Here is a 22,680-nt window from a genome sequence, read left to right on the forward strand (position 1 = left end):
TCAGGCCGATGGCCGTGTCGCTACAGGCTAGTGGAGTGGCGCTACGCGCCTTTGCCGCTACCACTGCTGCTGGATGAAGTTCCGTGAAGTTCCGGTAGTGGTTGATGCCGCTGATGGCCTCCGTCGGTGTCGCCTCGGCGAAGGCAAGGCCACCGCACCAGTTCATCCGTTCCGCTTATTTGATGCAAGGCAAACAATGCAATGGTTAGTTCACCCGTTCCAACAGTAGACATTAAACTAACGAATCGAAAGCGGTGACCGGTGAGTATTAAATCCGTGCATGCAACACGCATTGATCATAGCAGAACGCATTGCCAGTTTTCAGTGCCAGTTTTCAGTTTTTCAGATTTTCCTCAGCATTGCCAGTTTTCAGTGCGTGCGTCGGCGAGTTCGTCACGCATTGATCATAGCAGAACGCAGTAGTAGTTCAAGCCACGAAGCAGTCTGTGGGATTGTTTCCAGAATCCAAGTTGATGCATGTGCATATTGCGCCGCCGCACAACAATCTCCGATGAGGTTTACTGCTCACAGTAGAATCTACGTGCTGATAACGTGTTGTAGTATTAAGAGAAGAGACACAAAGGAATGAAGCAAATGATTCTCTTGTTTGATTGCAATGTGAGAGACCCATTTATATACAGGATGAAGGGTGTGTTGGGGAAGAGGTGTCTCCCCAACAGACACCTCCTTGGAGGCATCCCTTTCAATACAATTGATCACATGTTTTATTTCACAACAGATTCCCGGGACAGTGATGGCCAGGCAGGCGTGGGAGGTGCTGGAGAGGATGTACCTGGGCGAGGCTCGGGTCAGGGAGGTGAAGGTGAGAACCTTGAAGACGGAGCTTGAGGTGCTCAACATGGGGGAGACGATCTGCGAACTCTCGAGGAAGGTGAGACGCATCCTTGGCACGATCCATTTCTTGTGTAGGGAGGTTGATGAGGCGTAATCACCAAAATCCTCAAGGCGGTGCCATTGAGATTCACAGACACCATGGCCGCGATGGATCAAGCTGGGACAAGGACCGTGGAGGTCATTGAGAGGCTACAGGTCCACGAGGAGGTCATCCATCGCTGCCTGCTCATTAGAAGTCTAACCCCTTGAAGAGAAGACCAACGACAGCGAACTCATGATGGCTGTGCACGAGGATCTCATCCCAGACTTCATGTTTTACGAACATTAGCACCGAATGACATTGATACAGAATGCTGAAGAAGCAAGCTTTAGAAAGTATATGATTTTTATCTGTCATATATATAGTGTAGTTAGTACTGAATACATTGCCATCGGGATGATGATCACAACTCTAGTTTCCTACATAGAAACGCCAATATAATCTGTGCTATATAGGGAGTACTTCCTATTTGATGTTGCAGGCAGTTGCTAATATATATAAGGAGCCGCACAAAGCATTCGAATCAGCAGCAGTGATTTTCAGTCTGCTCTACAAAATCTCTTTCCCCTATAGAAGTACAGGCTTCCTCACTGCTGCTCTTTCTCGACTTTGAGAAGAGTCCAAAAGGTGATCTCTGGAACCCTGTGACATCTATATATTGTTCTTGAGACTCTACATGCGCCAGAGATCACATGATCAAATAAAAGAGCTCATGGAATCGTATGTTACAGTGTTTGTAGGATTGTTATCTGTACAAAGATGAAGTTGGGAGATTTTGTACTCTCCACCCCGACAGGTTTCTGAAAGAGGAGGAACAGCATACGACCCCAGCACTCCTTGGATGATAATTTTGTACGTCGCCTCGGTGAAGTGTAGTCCGTCCCATGAGATGTACTTTGATGGGTCAGGGCACACAGTAGATCCAGGGTTTCCACACATTACCGACAGAGAACAGTTATGCGGGGCATCGCTTCCGCAGCATGAGTTCCGTGGGACAGTAAAGCCTGCAACACCATTAGTCTTTTGTTAGTACCTGTGTGTGCTCAGCCCTGCTTAGACACATGGAACTAAAAGGTTGGAATACAATATCAGATTGCTAGTGAAAGCTGGTATGTCTTATGTTCCATGTGGATACGCTCAACATGCTCAGGCTTAGATTTGACTGGCTACTATGCGTTGCTCCCTCCGTCCCATAATATAAGATGTTATTTATATCAACTCCTATATTGGTTGTAATGACATTTTATACTACGGGACAGAGGGAGTAGAACTTAAGATATCTGAAACATGTAGCAAGGCTATGTGCAGGAGAAACAAAACAAGGTCGATTTAGATCTCTGCTTATAGAACCGCAGGATGGGTTACACCATTAGGATCATAATTAGCTAAAGATAAACAAAGTAACAGCAAATATTAAACTGCACGGTATTGCCAGGTAAAAGGAGTGATTCTCATTGTGCCATCCATTGGGAACGAATTATCCCAGATTCACTAGTCAAAACAGAATCCAAAATGATATACTACTTAACAACCGCTTCGCTATTGTTCTTTAACGTATTATCGACTACCCCAGTTTAGCTCAATGTAGCTGCTAGCCAGTTACAGACATGTTATTTTTTTACAGATTATTACTGTGGCTGGTTTACAGATTCACGTCTAGAAAACATGCTTTCCCATATTGATTAAAGATTGTGTATCATGAAGGCCAATATGCAGGTTCTATGGGCAGTCAATAACCATGGGTTCAACCTTAAGCAATACCACTAGCATACAGTCACATACTATCAAATATGTCTTGCCTATTAATGCTGTCACCATCAGTTTTCCCTAAGCGATGTTCATTGACAAAGTTAACAAACTACATTCCAGTTTTGGCAAAAACTTTTTGAGGTCCGTTTGAGTCACCGAAGGCCTATATGAGCAATAACATTGTCTTAAATATTTTTACCACTTCACAGCATGCTCCCTATTTTATTATTGCTATATGCTTGGAGGCAGAACTCACCAAACTGGAGTGGGGCACGAAATATGTTCATGGTAGCACCATAATAATCAGCATAAACGATAGATACATCAGGATGAAGATTCCTGATTTTCTCCAATTCTTCCTGGAGCAACTGATTGTGTAACTCGGTAAATTCATTTAACCACTCGATGCACTCTGTTTCTTTATTATAGTAACCCTCCTTTTCGCTTGGAAATATTGCGAGATACAGTGGGACACATCCTATTGGAAAATTTCCAGGAACAACAAATTTCTTTGCTCCAAGATTTATAAGCTCCTGCAAAATAAATTGTGAATACAGATACATGCAGGCTTCCCACTAAGACCTCGCAGGAAAGGCATGTGCATCTACGTACCGTGATAGCTGAGCCTATGGCGCCAATAACATTAGGAACAAGCTCATGTAGCTCATCAAGTGATTTTCCCCTGACAATTAGATGGTTGTAATCATTCCCACCTACCTCTCCAAGTAGGAAAAGCGATTTGGACATCATATCACTGCGTTCTGCACAGAAGTAAAAAACTAATGGATTTAGTAATTTGATGTTACCCCGTATTTGATATTAATTACACTACAAAGACAAGTGAAAATTATACTCATGGTATTAAAGCAAGAAATAATGTGGTAACATCATAGATGGAACAAATTGGGATCACGGTATCAACTTGGCTGTAAGTTTTGTGTCTTTATCATGCATGCAATTTGCAGCTATTCAATAAGACAATCAGACGATATGGCTTTACTTTGTAAACTTAACAAGCACTTTCTAACATGGTGCTTCCTGAATAATAGATATCTTCTACCAATGTGCCTCAAATAACTCTGCGGAAGCTCTCAACCCAACAAACTTAAGGACAACCATGTTACACCTCATCAGAAGGCTCAAACTAGATAATTGCAGCACCATTTATATTTGAAATTTCTCTTTCAATAGTCACTAACACGGTGTGACCCTAAAATAGTGTGGCAACTATCAACTGTAACACATGCATCTTTTTGGTTGCCATTAAATACAGCAAATTAATCCTATTGAACAGAGATTCAGGCCAGCTTTTCAGCATGGTTGACACTGTTTGAGTCTATTTTCTAACACAGTGTTTCATAAATAATACTCCCACCAATGTGTCACAAATAACTCCGCAGAAAGCTCTGAACCCAACAAACTTAAAGGACAGCCATGTTCCACCTCATCAGAAGGCTCAAACTAGATAATTGCAGCACCATTTATATTTGAAATTTCTCTTTCAATAGTCACTAACACGGTGTGACCCTAAAACAGTGTGGCAACTATCAACTGTAACACATGCACCTTTTTGGTAGCCAGTAAATACAGCAAATTAATCCCATTGAACAGAGATTCAGGCCAGCTTTTCAGCATGGTTGCCACTGTTTGAGTCTATTTTCTAACACAGTGTTTCATAAATAATACTCCCACCAATGTGTCACAAATAACTCCACAGAAAGCTCTGAACCCAAGAAACTTAAGGACAGCCATGTTACACCTCATCAGAAGGCTCAAAGTAGATAATTGCAGCACCATTTTATCTTTGAAATTTCGCTTTGAATAGTCAACATACACAGTGTGACAACTATCAACTGTAACATACGCCTTTTTGGTTTCCACTAAATGCAGAAAATTAATCTCATTGAAAAGACCACTGTGTGGGTTCCCAATCGGCCCGAGAGCCTGTATCTCTTGCTTTACATTTATTTCTAAATCTGTAAACAGGCAATGGTTGCATACTGCGGAATTTCACCGCACACTTGGCTGCAATAAGAAGTTTTGGCCAAACAGGATAAGCATAACAAAAACTCAGGAAGGCGCGTACATACCCGACTCAGTCGAGGCGATGGACGGAAGCAGCTTCTTGAACCACTGCATTTGCTCATTAAGGGAGTGTGGTGTCCATGTAGGCTCCACCCCACGCTCCCGGAAGAAGGAGTAATCGAGTGCAGTTGCCCCGCCAACCGCAAAATTGGCACCATTCAGGAATTCACCGCCGCCGAGATAGGGTGGCACGTACGGCAGCCCAAATGCTTCAGCTGGTGATAAGTCATAAACAAGCACACGTCAGGGGACCATTTGAGGAAAGTGGGTAAGATTCAGAGAACAGGATGAAGAGGCACCCAAAAAGCAAATGAAAACAGGAACGCTGAAAGCCTGTTATGGAAAGGGTTGACCACGTGATGGGGCGAAGGGGGATACACCGGTGGACGGTGGTTGGAGCAACCAAATTGTATGGCTGTTCACGGAGATATCAGATATGCCATGATGGTCCAGTGGTTGGGGAGAAACTTTTGGGGATACAATACACCCTGTATAAGCTTTGGTATTTGCGTTTAATTTGTTTCCTCCCACCTGTTCACGGCCCACGGACCTGTTTCGCCAGTACTACACTAGAAAAACTGAAGGTACTATGGAGTACCACTAATTAAACTCTGGAAGTATATCTGGAAAAGCATAACAAAAACATAGCTATGTATTGTCAGCAGACCCCGCCTGCAGCGGCGCCTAAGAGGGAGGAAATGATGGTGAGGAATAACATTACTTGAAGAGAAATGAAGCGCGTGGCGACTCCCCCGTCACCGCCCACCCCACAAGGGATGGGTGGAGTATTCAGGGAAGGGGACAGAGGAGCTAATCGCGTCTGTTACCCTTGAGCAGAATCCGCCATCATTGAGAAATTAGGGATTAAACTCTTGAGGCATTTTTTGCGTGAACTAGAAAACTCTGTGGAGCAATGAAGTTGGATGATCCAACAACGCGAGCAGAAGAAACAACAATAGAATCAAAGCATGCTAGGAATATATGTGAATGGCGCCCCGGAACAGGAATACAGTAGAGAGGGGATAATCGATGAGAGAGAAGAAGCAAGTCAAAGTCAGGAAACAGGTAGTAGCAGTAGAGGTTATCTTATTATATTAAAACAATTACCGAAGAAATCGAGTAGGTTTCGGCCGTCGGAGTATCGTCCGGATGGGCGGCCGAAGAAGGTCTGGCCGTAGGGGAGGCGCTTGGCGGGGTCCGGGAAGTCCTCCGGCACGGAGAGGATGAAGTTGCCGGTGTCAGTGAGCGAGTCCCCGAAGCTGAATATCCTGTCGAAGCACACCCCTCCCGCCGCCGCCGGGGCCGGCATCAGCGCCGCCAGCGCGCCGGCGACGAGTGCGGAGGCGGCGAGGCGCGCCGCGAATGCCATGGGCGGCCCGGCGGGACGGAGCCGCGCCCCCGGATTCGTGGGAGGAGGAGGAGGGAAGGGAGGAATGGGGAGGAGCAGGGTTGGCCGTTGACGTAGGGGACAGGGAGGGGGTCGCGATTTTAAAGGGGATCCCCTGCCTTCCCCTTCCTCCAGTTGCTTCGCTGCTTCGATTTGGGATTTCTTTCCTTTTATTTTACGATGTTGTTAGTAATTTATTTGGGGTTCCGGGCCCAGCTGTCCGTTGCGTGGCGGGCGGGGGTTGGCCGGCGGCGTTGGCCGTCGCCCCACCCCATGCGCTGACTGGCCGCTGCCCAGCCATGGTTGGGGTTCTCCGCCCACGGCGTTCTTCCGCGTCGTTTCAGCCGCGCACATTCATCTCATGCTTGTCACGCAGCTCGCCGTCGCGCTCCGCGTAGGAGCAATCTGCCATGGATGATGGATCCTATACTGCTCTCCACTTTGTACCTAGCTGATTCGTACTACCCCTACGTTTCTAAAAAGACACAAGCGGACATTTCGAACGCGTTCGGTAGGATGCATGTCTTTTGATCCGTATTGGGCCAGCATTTTTCGGGCGTTTGGTTGTCTGGGATGAGCCGCGTTCTTACAGGAACCGGTTCTCAAAGCAGTGTCGGGCCAGGTCCTGAAGAAACGCCCGGTTTGGCAGTTTCCAGCGGTGTAGGCAAATCTCCACGTCCGCTGATGCAAAAGGGAACGGCGCACGCGCGGAGACGAGAATGGAGATGGCGGGAGCTGCGGCGCGCATCGGCGAAAAACGAAAAGTGGGGCAAGAAGGATTTCGTCACCTCCCGCCGTGCCCCATGGCCTATTTCTACCCCCTCCTCCACTGTCCCCCCAAATTTCGAGCTCCTCCTCCCGTCGGCAAGCATGTAAGAGGTGCACGCATCTCCGGTCGACGACGGTTGCAGCGCCGGCGGCGGGCGAGTACATCTGGACTGCTTCATCTACTTACTGGTCCAGCGCATCTTTACCTCCGGCGATGATTGTAAGCCATCTCTTATCCCGGTACCGTGGTAATGTTTAGATCTAGGTTAGGAGTAGTCAGATCTTGTCTAGGGTTTGGTCTTGTAGCAGGGGTTAGTTTGGATTGTGGTGAGCTATCATGATCTTACTAGGGTTCGACATTTCCGGTTGCTACTTTGTCCCAAATGTGCTCACCTGCCATGATCTTGCAAGGGTTTGTGCTATTCACCGTTGCAATGAACTCCTTGTCTGATTTAGGATGATTGTTGGTATGGTTTGTGCTATTCACATGTCTTTGTTTCCAAGCAGATTCACGTTATATGTACTACGATGTGTATAAGACTCCTTATGTGATGACTTTAGCCAGGCGCTTGTCTGCGTTGGCGACTCTCAGATCCCTTCGCAAGTTCCCGATTCACGGCCCTCCTATGGCCCCAAGGTGGCGGTCACCCCTCTGCATGTGTCTAACCTGGTGGCTCAGGTAGCGGCAGAGGTCACGGCTAGGTTGGCCACCACAAAGAAGAACAAGAACCGTAGGGAAGCGGAGAGGGCCTTGAAGACCGGGCAGGAAAGGAATGCCACCATGAAATGGCTTCCATTCATGTACAGCTTCGTGTTGGAGAAGATGTGCAGCTTGATCCAGAGCGGAGTGACAATTGACAAATGATTCAAGGAAGTCCATCTCAATGCTGTGGCGAAGGGCCTTTTTGACCACTGTGGTGTCTCCGTGTGCTCCACTCAGGTGTACAACCACCTGAGGAAGTGGAGGCGGAGGTGGCTCACCATTAGCAGGCTCTGCGATCTAAGCAGGGCTCAGTCGTGCGAGGATACCAAATGCATCATCCTTGAGGGTAAGCACTACTGCGTGCACGTCATCGTGAGCACCTCACTAACCGAGTCCACCTCACTAACTCTTTTGATCAACCACGAGCAGAACTAACATCATTGTCCCTTCGTATCGTAGGATCACCCAAAGGACGCGGAGTCCCTAAATGTTCCCATTGCCAACTACGACTAGATGCATACCATCTTCTCCTTCGGCCTCGCCACCGGCAAGTACACCATGGGATCCAGTGAGCCCCTAGGCTCGGCTGCAGCAAATCCTGCACCTGAGGATGCTGAAACCCAGGAGTCTGAAACGGTCAACCTCGATGGGGCACCTGAGAAGGCTACCGACGCGCCTGAGAAGGTGAGCGCCGACAAGAGGAAGAGAGGCGCCTTCACCGACGATGAGCCGGTGGCCTTCACCAACATGACTGTTGCTGTGAAGGACGTCGCACAGGCCATCAGGGACAATGATACGTCCCAAACGTATCTATAATTTCTTATGTTCCATGCTACTTTTATGATGATACTCACATGTTTTATACACATTATATGTCATATTTATGCGTTTTCCGGAACTAACCTATTGACGAGATGCCGAAGGGCCAGTTGTTGTTTTCTGCTGTTTTTGGTTTCGTAAATCCTAGTAAGGAAATATTCTCGGAATCGGACGAAATCAACGCCCATCATCTTAGAATTCCACGAAGCTTCCGGAACACCCGAGAGCCGGCGAGAGGAGGGCCACGGGGCCACCGGATGACAGGGTGGCGCGGCCGAGGCACGGGCCGCGCCCCTATTGTGTGGCTGCCCCGTCGGCCCTCCGACTCCGCCTCTTCGCCTATTTAAAGGTCCCCGACCTAAAACCTCGAGACGGAAAAGCCACGGTACGAGAAACCTTCCGGAGCCGCCGCCATCGCGAAGCCAAGATGCGGGGGACAGGAGTCTCCGTCCGGCACGCCGCCGGGACGGGGAAGTGCCCCCGGAAGGCTCCTCCATCGACACCACCGCCATCTTCATCAACGCTGCTGTCTCCCATGAGGAGGGAGTAGTTCTCCATCGAGGCTAAGGGCTGTACCGATAGCTATGTGGTTAATCTCTCTCCTATGTACTTCAATACAATGATCTCATGAGCTGCCTTACATGATTGAGATTCATATGAGTTTTGTATCACTATTCATCTATGTGTTACTCTAGTGATGTTATTAAAGTACTCTATTCCTCCTCCATGGTGTAACGGTGACAGTGTGTGCATCATGTAGTACTTGGCGTAGGCTATGATTGTAATCTCTTGTAGATTATGAAGTTAATTATTGCTATGATAGTATTGATGTGATCTATTCCTCCTTCATAGTGTGATGGTGACAATGTGCATGCTATGTTAGTACTTGGTGTAATTGCAATGATCTATCATGCACTCTAAGGTTATTTAAATATGAACATCGAATGTTGTGGAGCTTGTTAACTCCGGCATTGAGGTGCTCTTGTAGCCCTACGCAATTAGTGGTGTTCATCATCCAACAAAAGAGTGTAGAGTGGTTTTATTATGTGATCAATGTTGAGAGTGTCCACTAGTGAAAGTATGATCTCTAGGCCTTGTTTCTAAGCATCGAAGCTCCGTTTATTTGCTGTTCTGTTGCATGTTTACTCGCTGCCATATTTTATTCAGATTGTTATTACCACTCATATCCATCCATATTACTTGTATTTCACTATCTCTTCGCCGAACTAGTGCACCTATACATCTGACAAGTGTATTAGGTGTGTTGGGGACACAAGAGACTTCTTGTATCGTGATTGCGAGGGTTGCTTGAGAGGGATATCTTTGACCTCTTCCTCCCTGAGTTCGATAAACCTTGGGTGATCCACTTAAGGGAAACTTGCTGCTGTTCTACAAACCTCTGCTCTTGGAGGCCCAACACTGTCTACAAGAATAGAAGCACCCGTAGACATCAGACAACAAGCCCACGGACATGCACCCTGACCTGTACAATGCGGTCATGGACATGCTTGGCTTCGCCGAGGACTTTCTCATGGCCGCCCTGAGCCACTGATACGTCTCCGACGTATCGATAATTTCTTATGTTCTATGCCATATTATTGATGATACCTACATGTTTTATGCACACTTTATGTCATATTCGTGCATTTTCTGGAACTAACCTATTAACAAGATGCCGAAGTGCCGGTTCTCGTTTTCTGCTGTTTTTGGTTTTAGAAATCCTAGTAACGAAATATTCTCGGAATCGAACGAAATCAAGACCCGGGTTCCTATTTTCACCGGAAGCATCCGGAACACCCGGGAAGGACCGGAGGGGGGCACTCGGGCCCCCGGACCATAGGCCGGCGCGGCCCAGGCCCTGGCCGCGCCGCCATATGGTGTGGCCACCCCTTCGACCCTCCTGCACCGCCTCTTCGCCTATATAAAGCCTCCGTCGCGAAAACCCTGATACGAAAAACCACGATACGGAAAACCTTCCAGAGCCGCCGCCATCGCGAAGCCAAGATCTGGGGGACAGGAGTCTCGTTCCGGCACCTGCCGGAGCGGGGAAGTGCCCCGGAAGGCTTCTCCATCGACACCGCTGCCATCTCCACCGCCATCTTCATCACCGCTGCTGCTCCCATGAGGAGGGAGTAGTTCTCCATCGAGGCTCGGGGCTGTACCGGTAGCTATGTGGTTCATCTCTCTCCTATGTACTTCAATACAATAATCTCATGAGCTGCCTTACATGATTGAGATTCATATGATGATGCTTGTAATCTAGATGTCATTGTGCTAGTCAAGTGAGTTTTACTTATGTGATCTCCGGAGACTCCTTGTCCCACGTGTGTAAAGGTGACGAGTGTGTGCACCGTGTGGGTCTCTTAGGCTATATTTCACGGAATACTTACTCATCGTTATGAATGGCGTAGTGAAGTGCTTATTTATATCTCTTTATGATTGCAATGTGTTTTGTATCACAATTTATCTATGTGCTACTCTAGTGATGTGTTATTAAAGTAGTTTATTCCTCCTGCACGTGTGCAAAGGTGACAGTGTGTGCACCGTGTTAGTACTTGGTTTATGCTATGATCATGATCTCTTGTAGATTGCGAAGTTAACTATTGCTATGATAGTATTGATGTGATCTATTCCTCCTACATATGCATGAAGGTGACAGTGTGCATGCTATGTTAGTACTTGGTTTAGTCTTTTGATCTATCTTACACTAAAGGTTACTAAAATATGAGCATTATTGTGGAGCTTGTTAACTCCGGCATTGAGGGTTCGTGTAATCCTACGCAATGTGTTCATCATCCAACAAGAGTGTAGAGTATGCATTTATCTATTCTGTTATGTGATCAATGTTGAGAGTGTCCACTAGTGAAAGTCTAATCCCTAGGCCTTGTTCCTAAATATCGCTATCGCTGCTTGTTTCTTGTTTCTTTGTGTTACTCTCTGCTGCATTACTACTTGCTTGTTTCTTGTCCTGGGCAAAGCACTTTTCTGGTGCCGTTGCTACTACTTATTCATACCACCTGTATTTCACTATCTCTTCGCCGAACTAGTGCACCTATTGGGTGTGTTGGGGACACAAGAGACTTCTTGCTTAGTGGTTGCTAGGGATGGCACCCGCAGGGTATGGGTACGGGTAGAGCTATCCCATACCCGTACCCGTCGCCTTAAATCTTACCCATCACCCATACCCATACCCATCAATGGGTACAAGTTTTTCCCATACCCGTCACCCGACAGGGTAAATGGGTACCCGTGGGTAAAAAATACCCGTGCTTACAACACATCTAATTGATCAAAAAAAATATGACATGAGGTGAACCGATCCTAAATATGAGTCTAATCCTCACTAACCTACCGAAGATTGTGAGACTGGAAAGCGTGAGGTTCAACCTAGCAACGTGAAGGCGTGATTAGGAGGGAATTAAGTAGGTTTAGAATATTACAATGACCCACTAGTTAAATTTAGATGGGTAAATGGGTATGTGGGTATGGGTTCTACCATCCCATACCCGTACCCGCTCTATCCGATGGGTACGATATTTTCCCATTTACAAACCCATGGGTAATATTTTATCCCATACCCGTAGTCTTATTGGGTTTTTACCCGGTGGGTAGGCGGGTCATGGGTACCCGGTGGTTGCAGGGTTGCATGAGAGGGATATCTTTGACCTCTTCCTCCCTGAGATCGATAAACCTTGGGTAATCCACTTAAGGGAAACTTGCTGCTGTTCTACAAACCTCTGCTCTTGGAGGCCCAACACTGTCTACAAGAATAGAAGCTCCCGTAGACATCAAGCATTTTTCTGGCGCCGTTGCCGGGGAGGAAAGGTAAACGGCACTCACACACCGGCAACCCCGGCAACTAGCCACTTTTCTGGCGCCGTTGCCGGGGAGGAAAGGTAAAAAGGCACTCATACTCCGGTCCCAGGTAAAGTACTTTTCTGTTGCCATTGTGTTTGTGCTCGAAGCTATTTCCTTTAGATCCTGCAATTGCATCTTTTTGTTTCTTGTTTACACTAGTTTGGCATAATGGACAACAATGAGCTTCTTATTCTATTTCCTGATTTAAAACATGGATTGTTTGGTGCGAAAATTAAAAAACCTATGAAATCTTATTTGCATGCTGGTAGTAATATTAGTATGAACGCTTTGAACACCATTGTTGATAATAATATAGAAAGTTCTAAGCTTGGGGAAGCTGGTTTTCATGATCTTTTTAGTCCCCCAAGCATTGAGGAGAAAATTTTCTTTGATGATACTTTGCCTCCTATTTCTGATGATTATGATGATAGTGGTCTTTTGGTGCCACTTACTGCGGAGAGCAAATTTTGTTGTGATTATACTATGCCTCCTACACTTGATGAGAATAATAATGATAGCTACTTCGTTGAATTTGCTCCCACTATTACTAATAAAATTGACTATGCCTATGTGGAGAGTAATAATTTTATGCATGAGACTCATGATAAGAATGCTTTATGTGATAGTTATATTGTTGAGTTTGCTCATGATGCTACTGAAAGTTATTATGAGAGAGGAAAATATGGTTGTAGAAATTTTCATGTTACTAAAACACCTCTCTATGTGCTGAAATTTTTGATGCTACACTTGTTTTATCTTCCTATGCTTGTTACTTTGCTCTTCATGAACTTGTTTATTTACAAGATTCCTATGCATAGGAAGCATGTTAGACTTAAATGTGTTTTGAATTTGCCTCTTGATGCTTTCTTTTGCTTCAAATACTATTTCTTGCGAGTGCATCATTAAAGCTGCTGAGCCCATCTTAATGGCTATAAAGAAAGAACTTCTTGGGAGATAACCCATGTGTTATTTTGCTACAGTACTTTGTTTTATATTTGTGTCTTGGAAGTTGTTTACTACTGTAGCAACCTCTCCTTATCTTAGTTTTATGTTTTGTTGTGCCAAGTAAAGTCTTTGATAGTAAAGTAAGTACTAGATTTGGATTACTGCGCGAGTTACAGATTTCTTTGCTGTCACGAATCTGGGTCTACCTCCCTGTAGGTAGCTCAGAAAATTAAGCCAATTTACGTGCATGATCCTCAGATATGTACGCAACTTTCATTCAATTTGGGCATTTTCATTTGAGCAAGTCTGGTGCCCTTTTAAAATTCGTCTTTACGGATCTGTTCTGTTTTGACAGATTCTGCCTTTTATTTCGCATTGCTTCTTTCGCTGTGTTGGGTGGATTTCTTTGTTCCATTACCTTCCAGTAGCTTTGAGCAATGTCCAGAAGTATTAAGAATGATTGTGTCACCTCTGAACATGTGAGTTTTTGATTATGCACTAACCCTCTAATGAGTTTGTTTCGAGTTTGGTGTGGAGGAAGTTTTCAAGGGTCAAGAGAGGAGGATGATATACTATGATCAAGGAGAGTGAAAGCTCTAAGCTTGGGGATGCCCCGGTGGTTCACCCCTGCATATTCTAAGAAGACTCAAGCGTCTAAGCTTGGGGATGCCCAAGGCATCCCCTTCTTCATCGACAAATTATCGGGTTCCTTCTCTTGAAACTATATTTTTATTCGGCCACATCTTATGTACTTTACTTGGAGCGTCTGTGTGCTTTTGTTTTTGTTTTTGTTTTTGTTTGAATAAATGCTTGTGTGGGAGAGAGACACGCTCCGCTGGTTCATATGAACACATGTGTTCTTTGCTTTATCTTTTAGTGTTCATGGCGAAGTTTCTTCTTCGTTAAATTGTTATATGGTTGGAATTGGAAAATGCTACATGTAGTAACTCTAAAATGTCTTGGATAATTTGATACTTGGCAATTGTTGTGCTCATGTTTAAGCTCTTGCATCATATACTTTGCACCCATTAATGAAGAAATACTTAGAGCTTGCTAATTTGGTTTGCATATTTGGTTTCTCTAGAGTCTAGATAACATCTAGTATTGAGTTTTGAATAACAAGGAAGACGGTATGGAGTCTTATAATGTTTACAATATGTCTTTTATGTGAGTTTTGCTTGTACCGTTCATCCTTGTGTTTGTTTCAAATAACCTTGCTAGCCTAAACCTTGTATCGAGAGGGAATACTTCTCATGCATCCAAAATACTTGAGCCAACCACTATGCCATTTGTGTCCACCAAACCTACCTACTACATGGTATTTCTCCGCCATTCCAAAGTAAATTGCTTGAGTGCTACCTTTAAATAATTCAAAATTTATCACCTCTTATTTGTGTCAATGTTTTATAGCTCATGAGGAAGTATGTGGTGTTTATCTTTCGATCTTGTCATTTACTTCGGACGGACTTTCACCAATGGACTAGTGGCTCATCCGCTTATCCAATAATTTTGCAAAAAGAGCTGGCAATGGGGTTCCCAGCCCCGATTAATTAACTTGCATTAATAATTCTCTTCACATGTTTTGCTCCGATTCATCGGTAAGCAACTTAATTTTGCAAATAGACACTCCTTCATGGTATGTGATTGTTGGAAGGCACCCGAGGATTCGGTTAGCCATGGCTTGTGTAAGCAAAAGGTTGGGAGGAGTGTCATCCATAAATAAAGAAAAACTAAACTAAAGTACATGTGTAAACAAAAGAGAAGAGGGATGATCTACCTTGCTGGTAGAGATAACGTCCTTCATGGGAGCCGCTCTTGAAAGTCCGGTTGATAAGGTAGTTAGAGTGCCCACTACCATTCGTTGACAACAACAAACACCTCTCAAAATTTTACTTTTATGCTCTCTTTATGTTTTCAAAACCAAAGCTCTAGCACAAATATAGCAATCGATGCTTTCCTCTTTGAAGGACCATTCTTTTTACTTTTATGTTGAGTCAGTTCACCTATTTCTCTCCACCTCAAGAAGCAAACACTTGTGTGAACTGTGCATTGATTCCTACATACTTGCATATTGTACTTGTTATATTACTCTATGTTGACAATTATCCATGAGATATACTTGTTACAAGTTGAAAGCAACCGCTGAAACTTAATCTTCCTTTGTGTTGCTTCAATACCTTTACTTTGATTTATTGCTTTATGAGTTAACTCTTATGCAAGACTTATTGATACTTGTCTTGAAGTACTATTCATGAAAAGTCTTTGCTTTATGATTCACTTGTTTACTCATGTCATTACCATTGTTTTGATCGCTGCATCCACTACATATGTTTACAAATAGTATGATCAAGGTTATGATGGCATATCACTTCAGAAATTATCTTTGTTATCGTTTTACCTGCTCGGGACGAGCGGAACTAAGCTTGGGGATGCTTGATACGTCTCCGACGTATCGATAATTTCTTATGTTCTATGCCATATTATTGATGATACCTACATGTTTTATGCACACTTTATGTCATATTCGTGCATTTTCACGGAACTAACCTATTAACAAGATGCCGAAGTGCCGGTTCTCGTTTTCTCGCTGTTTTTGGTTTCGGAAATCCTAGTAACGAAATATTCTCGGAATCGGACGAAATCAAGACCCGGGTTCCTATTTTCACCGGAAGCATCCGAACACCCGGGAAGGACCGGAGGGGGCACTCGGGCCCCCGGACCATAGGCCGGCGCGGCCCGGGCCCCGGCCGCGCCGCCATATGGTGTGGCCACCCCTTCGACCCTCCTCGCACCGCCTCTTCGCCTATATAAAGCCTCCGTCGCGAAAACCACGATACGAAAAACCACGATACGGAAAACCTTCCGGAGCCGCCGCCATCGCGAAGCCAAGATCCGGGGGACGGAGTCTCTGTTCCGGCACCCTGCCGGAGCGGGGAAGTGCCCCGGAAGGCTTCTCCATCGACACCGCTGCCATCTCCACCGCCATCTTCATCACCGCTGCTGCTCCCATGAGGAGGGAGTAGTTCTCCATCGAGGCTCGGGGCATGTACCGGTAGCTATGTGGTTCATCTCTCTCCTATGTACTTCAATACAATAATCTCATGAGCTGCCTTACATGATTGAGATTCATATGATGATGCTTGTAATCTAGATGTCATTGTGCTAGTCAAGTGAGTTTTACTTATGTGATCTCCGGAGACTCCTTGTCCCACGTGTGTAAAGGTGACGAGTGTGTGCACCGTGTGGGTCTCTTAGGCTATATTTCACGAGAATACTTACTCACTGTTATGAATGGCGTAGTGAAGTGCTTATTTATATCTCTTTATGATTGCAATGTGTTTTGTATCACAATTTATCTATGTGCTACTCTAGTGATGTGTTATTAAAGTAGTTTATTCCTCCTGCACGTGTGCAAAGGTGACGAGTGTGTGCACCGTGTTAGTACTTGGTTTATGCTATGATCATGATCTCTTGTAGATTGCGAAGTTAACTATTGCTATGATAGTATTGATGTGATCTATTCCTCCTACATATGCATGAAGGTGACGAGTGTGCATGCTATGTTAGTACTTGGTTTAGTCTTTTGATCTATCTTACACTAAAGGTTACTAAAATATGAGCATTATTGTGGAGCTTGTTAACTCCGGCATTGAGGGTTCGTGTAATCCTACGCAATGTGTTCATCATCCAACAAGAGTGTAGAGTATGCATTTATCTATTCCGTTATGTGATCAATGTTGAGAGTGTCCACTAGTGAAAGTCTAATCCCTAGGCCTTGTTCCTAAATATCGCTATCGCTGCTTGTTTACTTGTTTTACTTGTGTTACTACTGCTGCATTACTACTGCTTGTTTACTTGTCTCGGGCAAAGCACTTTTCACGGTGCCGTTGCTACTACTTATTCATACCACCTGTATTTCACTATCTCTTCGCCGAACTAGTGCACCTATTGGGTGTGTTGGGGACACAAGAGACTTCTTGCTTAGTGGTTGCAGGGTTGCATGAGAGGGATATCTTTGACCTCTTCCTCCCTGAGATCGATAAACCTTGGGTAATCCACTTAAGGGAAACTTGCTGCTGTTCTACAAACCTCTGCTCTTGGAGGCCCAACACTGTCTACAAGAATAGAAGCTCCCGTAGACATCAGCCACCTCGTCGACCACAAGGCCGAGGGTTCCAGCTTCGTCGACATGATCGAGCCACACCGCATCCTCTAGATGAGGAACCACCTTGGCAGGTACCACTCAAATGTGTAGTGGTGCCCTTGAGGGGTGGTTCAGGGATGCATGCATGGAGCTGGTGATGATGATGATGATGTAAATTCTAGTAGTAGCTAGGATGAAAAATATTTGATGGCCCCCTTTTGTAACTATGATGAGGTGGTATATACTAACCCCTCAGGTGATGGTGAACTTGCGGTGTTAGGATGACACCCACTTTTGTTGTGGTGGTAGGATGACACCATGGTAGTGTAGGATGAACTTGTGATCCACTCTTGGAATGATCATGCATGCCCCTGTTAGTTTATCATTTGATGTCAACACTTGTGTTGTTCTATTGCTCTTTTCTGAATTGCTTCATGGTTGTGATTGATAACTTCTTCTTGTTATGCCATGCTAGTGGTATGTGGTGTTCCGCGGACGGGTTCGAGGAATCTACAGCTCATGGAGAGTCTGTCAAGATCAGGTCAATGGCTACTCCAACAACAGCTACCGAGGGTATGAAACATTGGAGGAGGCACAACAAGAGTACCTCACCTTCCTGGAAGAGGAGTTCCTGGAAGATCAAGCCATCGATGAGGCAGTGCCATTAGCACAGCTGCCGCCGGAGGAAGTACATGCTCTACATGGAGCACCGTCGGAGGTACGTCCCAGCCGGGTCAAAGATTACATCATTGCCTTCCTCATCATGGTGATCGTGAGGATCTTGTTCTTCTGAGTGGTCTCTGATCGTATGTAAGATGCAATGGCATGGTAATCTCACCCTATTTGAATTGTGGTAAGGATATGGAACTGTGATTTGAGCAACCAAACAGCAGATTCTTGTTTTCATGCGTGCAAGTTGGGCTGGAAACGGGCAACCAAACGATGGGGCTTGGGTTCCTTCTTCGGCGTGCAAAAGGCCGCACAGGCTACCAAACGACCCGGCTTTCATGGCCCATGGCCCGTTCACGACGCGTAGGTGAGCCCATCTCGCTGGCCCAGTGAGCCATGATTTCAATGCAGGCAATCAAACGCGCCCTTCGTGCCGGCCTAACTGTCAAGCGTCACAGGGTACCGTACCCGTAGGGCTGTCAAGCAAGAGCCCGCGTAGAACTGCCTATTGAGATAGAATTTAGAACATGCTATCATCTAGCTTCATAGGTACAAATTTACTTCTGCAGAAAGACTGATTCATTTAAATTATATCGATATGAGGACCTAACTCCCTTGCATTGCCAGGCGAGTTGATCTCCGTGTTTCTCTCATGGTACCAATAGGATAGTACTACTAACCAATTCTAATATATAGATAATCAAAATTAAAAAAACCATCATTTGTGTATACTTTTCCCGTTATATTGCTACCACATGTATTATGCAATCGATCGGATCGTATCGATATCCCTTCAATATAACATAGGTCATTGAAAAGATCTTGGACGACTCACTAGAGCCTAAAAGCAGGTGCGTTTGGTAGGCTACACGCTTTTCTTGGCTCAGTCTGGCAGTGCTGGGGTGGGCATGGTTAGGAAAAAACATGGACTAGGGCATCTTAGAGTATCTCTCACTCGCCCTCCCCAAAGGCCCCCAATAGATGATTTGGAGGCGCCGGCGCGGAAACAGGCACCCAGCCACGGCCCCCAAGTTTGTTTTTCCTCCGGCGCGACCCAACTCTTCACCCGGCGCCCCCAGGCTGAACCCAATCTACGGGGGGGGGGGGGGCTAGCGGGGGCGCCGGCGGGGCAACAAAACGCCGCGGGCCAGCCCTGTCAGTGACCAGAGCCAAAAACAGCCAAACATTTCCCCCCTTCTCGCCCCACGACCACTGTCACCGCCTGACATAAGTATGCCTAACGGGCAGACCACGAGTGTACTCCTGTGTATATTCTTGAGTTCAAGTTGGTGGACCCGAAGACCTGGAGGCCCACGAAGCCGAAGATGTGAAGCCCAAGAAAGTAGAGTCAATATAGGGAAACTTGTAATAGTAAGGAAAGGCCCAATACGGCCCGATATTGTATGTACTTGTACAAGACGGAAAGCTTCGGCTTCGCCTCCTATATAAAGGTGAAGTCGAGGGCGAGAAGAGGATCAATCATTGCAAACCCCGAGCCACCGTATTTTCAATAGTTGTACGCCTTTATTTGTCTGACCACCTTCGAGTTCTACTTGCCCTTTATTTTCCACGAAACCCTAAGTCTACAATCCGTAGGCATTGACGAGTCAATACCTCGTCAATTGGCGCCGTCTGTGTGAATTGGAGGTAGCAAGGTCCTAATATTGATGGCAACGTCATCATCATCATCGGCAACAAGCAACGCGATGGAAGGAAGTAAACATATCCAATATGGTCTTGTCGATTTTGTTCCTCACCCTCTAGCCTGTTTGCATGCATATTCCAACTTGGAAGAAGCAATGGAGATGACGTCCGGGAGCTTCCACTTCCTCATCGGGAAAGAAGGATCACACCGCTTTTTGGCACCAATTTTTTTGGGACCATTGGCGGCCGGGCCTGATTCCTCGGGATCGTCAAGAACGTCCGTTGAGTCAGGAGACGAGGAGGTCTTGCCACCATGCATCACCAAGCCCGCTGACAGCGGAAAACTCGCAGATCTATTCGGCGGGATGACTTTCGGCTCGGTCATGGAAACCGATCTGCTCCAAGATAGCGACTCTGATAGCTTCACCAAGTTCGACTTCACCAGCAACACCAACTTCACCGCCAGCAGGGACGTCTTCTCCGATCTGTACGACGGTGTCACCTATCCTATGCATAATGCGCGGGGTGCTAAGCTTAGCATCACGCATTAAGAACTCGACAATTCAAGACCCCGAGCTCGACGATAGTGCAAACTCGACATACCATCAAATCTGCGTGCTCACGGTGTCGGGTCGCGAGGTAGAAGAAGTAGAGCAATCTGAGGCTTTCGACAAACTAGGCAACCCCTATGTCGATCCCGCAGATCTCACGAGGGGAACATGAAACAAGTATGTTGGATCCCAACCAAGAGAGAAGGTGCAGCTGCCTCAAGCTGCTTGGGATAGAGCCACAAGGGCTATAAACGGCACAGAGCCGATGAAAACACAAGCATCTGCATCAGAGCTAACATCGTATTAATATAAACTCAGTCATGCAAGACGCGAGTTACAAAAGCTGCAATAGAAACTTGATGAAAGGAAAGCTGCGATGGACGCTTCTAGCGAATGTAGAGCTAACCTGAGCACGCACTAGGGGATTTCAGCAAACAACCACATAGACCATCACGGAAGAGCAAGATCTTAGATGCAGGCATACCCGAAGCTGAGCGAGGAGAACATCTGGTTCAAGATCCATACATGTCCTCTATGTTGATAGATACGAGAGGACATATAATACCCAAAACGCCAGAAGCAGGTTACATGGCAACACATGCATACTTGATGGCAACCAGGCTACCCCAGGGCGATCCTCGAGCATCTTTATACCAAACTGCTATGGCAGGTATTGGTGTTATGGGAGCAACAATAGCCGGTAGAGAAGTAATACCACCACCCGCAAGATCTCCACGCCTTAATAGTCCAAGACAACATAATCCTCGACACACAGCGGCGGCGACTCGAGACATCCAGAGAGAAGGTGATGCGACGAACACCACGGCCTATGATCGGGTCGACAGAGCACGAGAAGAAAGAGGTCGTGCAAATAGAGTCCGAGAAAATCGCCAAACAACAGAGGATAGTGAAGAGGAACTATGTGGACTCCCTTGCTTTACCCGTAGGGTTCGCAAGACTCGAGTACCTACTTGTTTTAAACAAACCGGTAGTTATAAAAAGTTCGACAGACTTCAAGATCTAGAAGATTGGTTGGTTGACTATCTAGAAACGATGAAGCTAATGGGTGGAACGAGAGCGACGGCCATGCAAAGCATTCAGGTCTACCCCAGCGGAGCCGCAATATCTTGGATGAGGAAATTACCGGAGGGGTCCATTGATAGTTGGGAAAATTTCAAGACGCTGTTTGTGCAAAACTTTAGGTCCACATTAAAAAACCAGCATCGATCGAGCAGCTGAGAACTTGCACGAAAAATCAGGCGAATCAATGCAAGCATATATCTAGCGGTGGAGTCTTACAAAAAATCGGCTAAGCATGTGTCTGACGAGAGAGAAATCGACGCATTCATCGGAGGCATCCGTAGAAGGGACCTCATGGAAGAGATGGGAAGATCCAACCCGAGAATGGTGGCAGAACTCATGGAAACAGTAAATAGATGGGCTGATGGCGAAGATGTTGTCCAAAATAAGCGGCCTCGCTCACCCGAAGAAGATTGTAACATGAGCAACAACCAACATAGGCGATGGTTCCGTAGGTTTGTGGAATACGATGGTCCTAGCCAAGTTTCGGCTGACTTCCGTAGTAATAATGGTAGCAACCATCACGACGATTATCGTAGGAGCAATGAGCAGCGAAGTGACGATAGAGATGCACCAAGTTCTAGTAGGCAAAATAATCGGCCTAGGTATCCACGACCATATAATATGTCACCCGAGAAAATATTGAATGGGCCATGCCAGATGCATTTTTACATAGATTCTGAAGGGAGGAAACAATCAGGTCACCTCCAAAAGGATTATCGAACGTTTCAGGCTCTACGAAGGATCACAGAGAATACGCAAGCTGAAGCGGTCAACAGGGGATATGCGCAAGGACGAAGGAGCGAGGTGCACGTGCCATTGCCACCACCACCAACAACAATTACCAATGGAATCCAACGTCAGTTGCAAATTACGGGTCCTCCAAACGCTAACGGGGAGTTCACACAAATTAAGGGAGTGGTAACAATGATCCAGAAGGGCAGATCGTCGAACAGGTGGCAAAAGCTGATTACTTGGCAGGTAAACATGGCAGTACTGGCACCACCGCCAACTATCGAGTACCTCAATTGGCCGGGTCAACCAATAGGATTCAGCATAGAAGATCACCCACCCCAGGTGTCGTGGCCAGGACATTCAGCGCTGGTGTACCAGCAGTTATCAGAGGATATGATGTGATGAGCGTGCTCCCTGGCAATGCCCACCATGAGGGGCTTAGGGTTGACGGAATCCTGTAGGCTGACACGAGACATCGGATACCAAACAAACGGGGAGAGAGATTTACCCAGGTTCGGGGCCCTCGATGAGGTAAAACCCTTACTTCCTGCTTGTATGATCTTGATTATCAAATATATCGGGTTACAATGAGGCAGCCGATAGGCTGTGGTGGTTTTCTCGTCGAGGGGCTAAGATTCTAGGGTTCTA

General features: G+C 46.0%; 1 protein-coding gene across 1 annotated transcript; it reads right to left on the bottom strand.

Moving 5' to 3' along the window:
- Positions 1-1,412: 1,412 nt before the first annotated feature.
- LOC124660259 (GDSL esterase/lipase At1g28570-like) lies at positions 1,413-6,098 on the bottom strand. Its single transcript, XM_047198065.1, has 5 exons — positions 5,837-6,098; positions 4,735-4,944; positions 3,257-3,405; positions 2,901-3,177; positions 1,413-1,899 (listed from the first exon to the last, which is right to left on the bottom strand). The coding sequence occupies exons 1-5, from the start codon at positions 6,096-6,098 to the stop codon at positions 1,592-1,594; spliced, it is 1,206 nt and encodes a 401-aa protein (XP_047054021.1). The 3' UTR covers positions 1,413-1,591.
- Between the last annotated feature and the right edge of the window lie 16,582 nt (positions 6,099-22,680).

Source organism: Lolium rigidum, chromosome 6, assembly GCF_022539505.1.
Source record: "Lolium rigidum isolate FL_2022 chromosome 6, APGP_CSIRO_Lrig_0.1, whole genome shotgun sequence".
Taxonomy (NCBI): domain Eukaryota; kingdom Viridiplantae; phylum Streptophyta; class Magnoliopsida; order Poales; family Poaceae; genus Lolium; species Lolium rigidum.

Coding starts and splice junctions, on each gene's coding strand:
- LOC124660259 (XM_047198065.1), bottom strand. CDS start 6,098: ATGGCATTCGCGGCGCGCCTCGCCGCCTCCGCACTCGTCGCCGGCGCG. Junction 4,945..5,836: donor AAACCTACTCGATTTCTTCG/GTAATTGTTTTA, acceptor ACTTATCACCAG/CTGAAGCATTTGGGCTGCCG. Junction 3,178..3,256: donor CCATAGGCTCAGCTATCACG/GTACGTAGATGC, acceptor TTTATTTTGCAG/GAGCTTATAAATCTTGGAGC.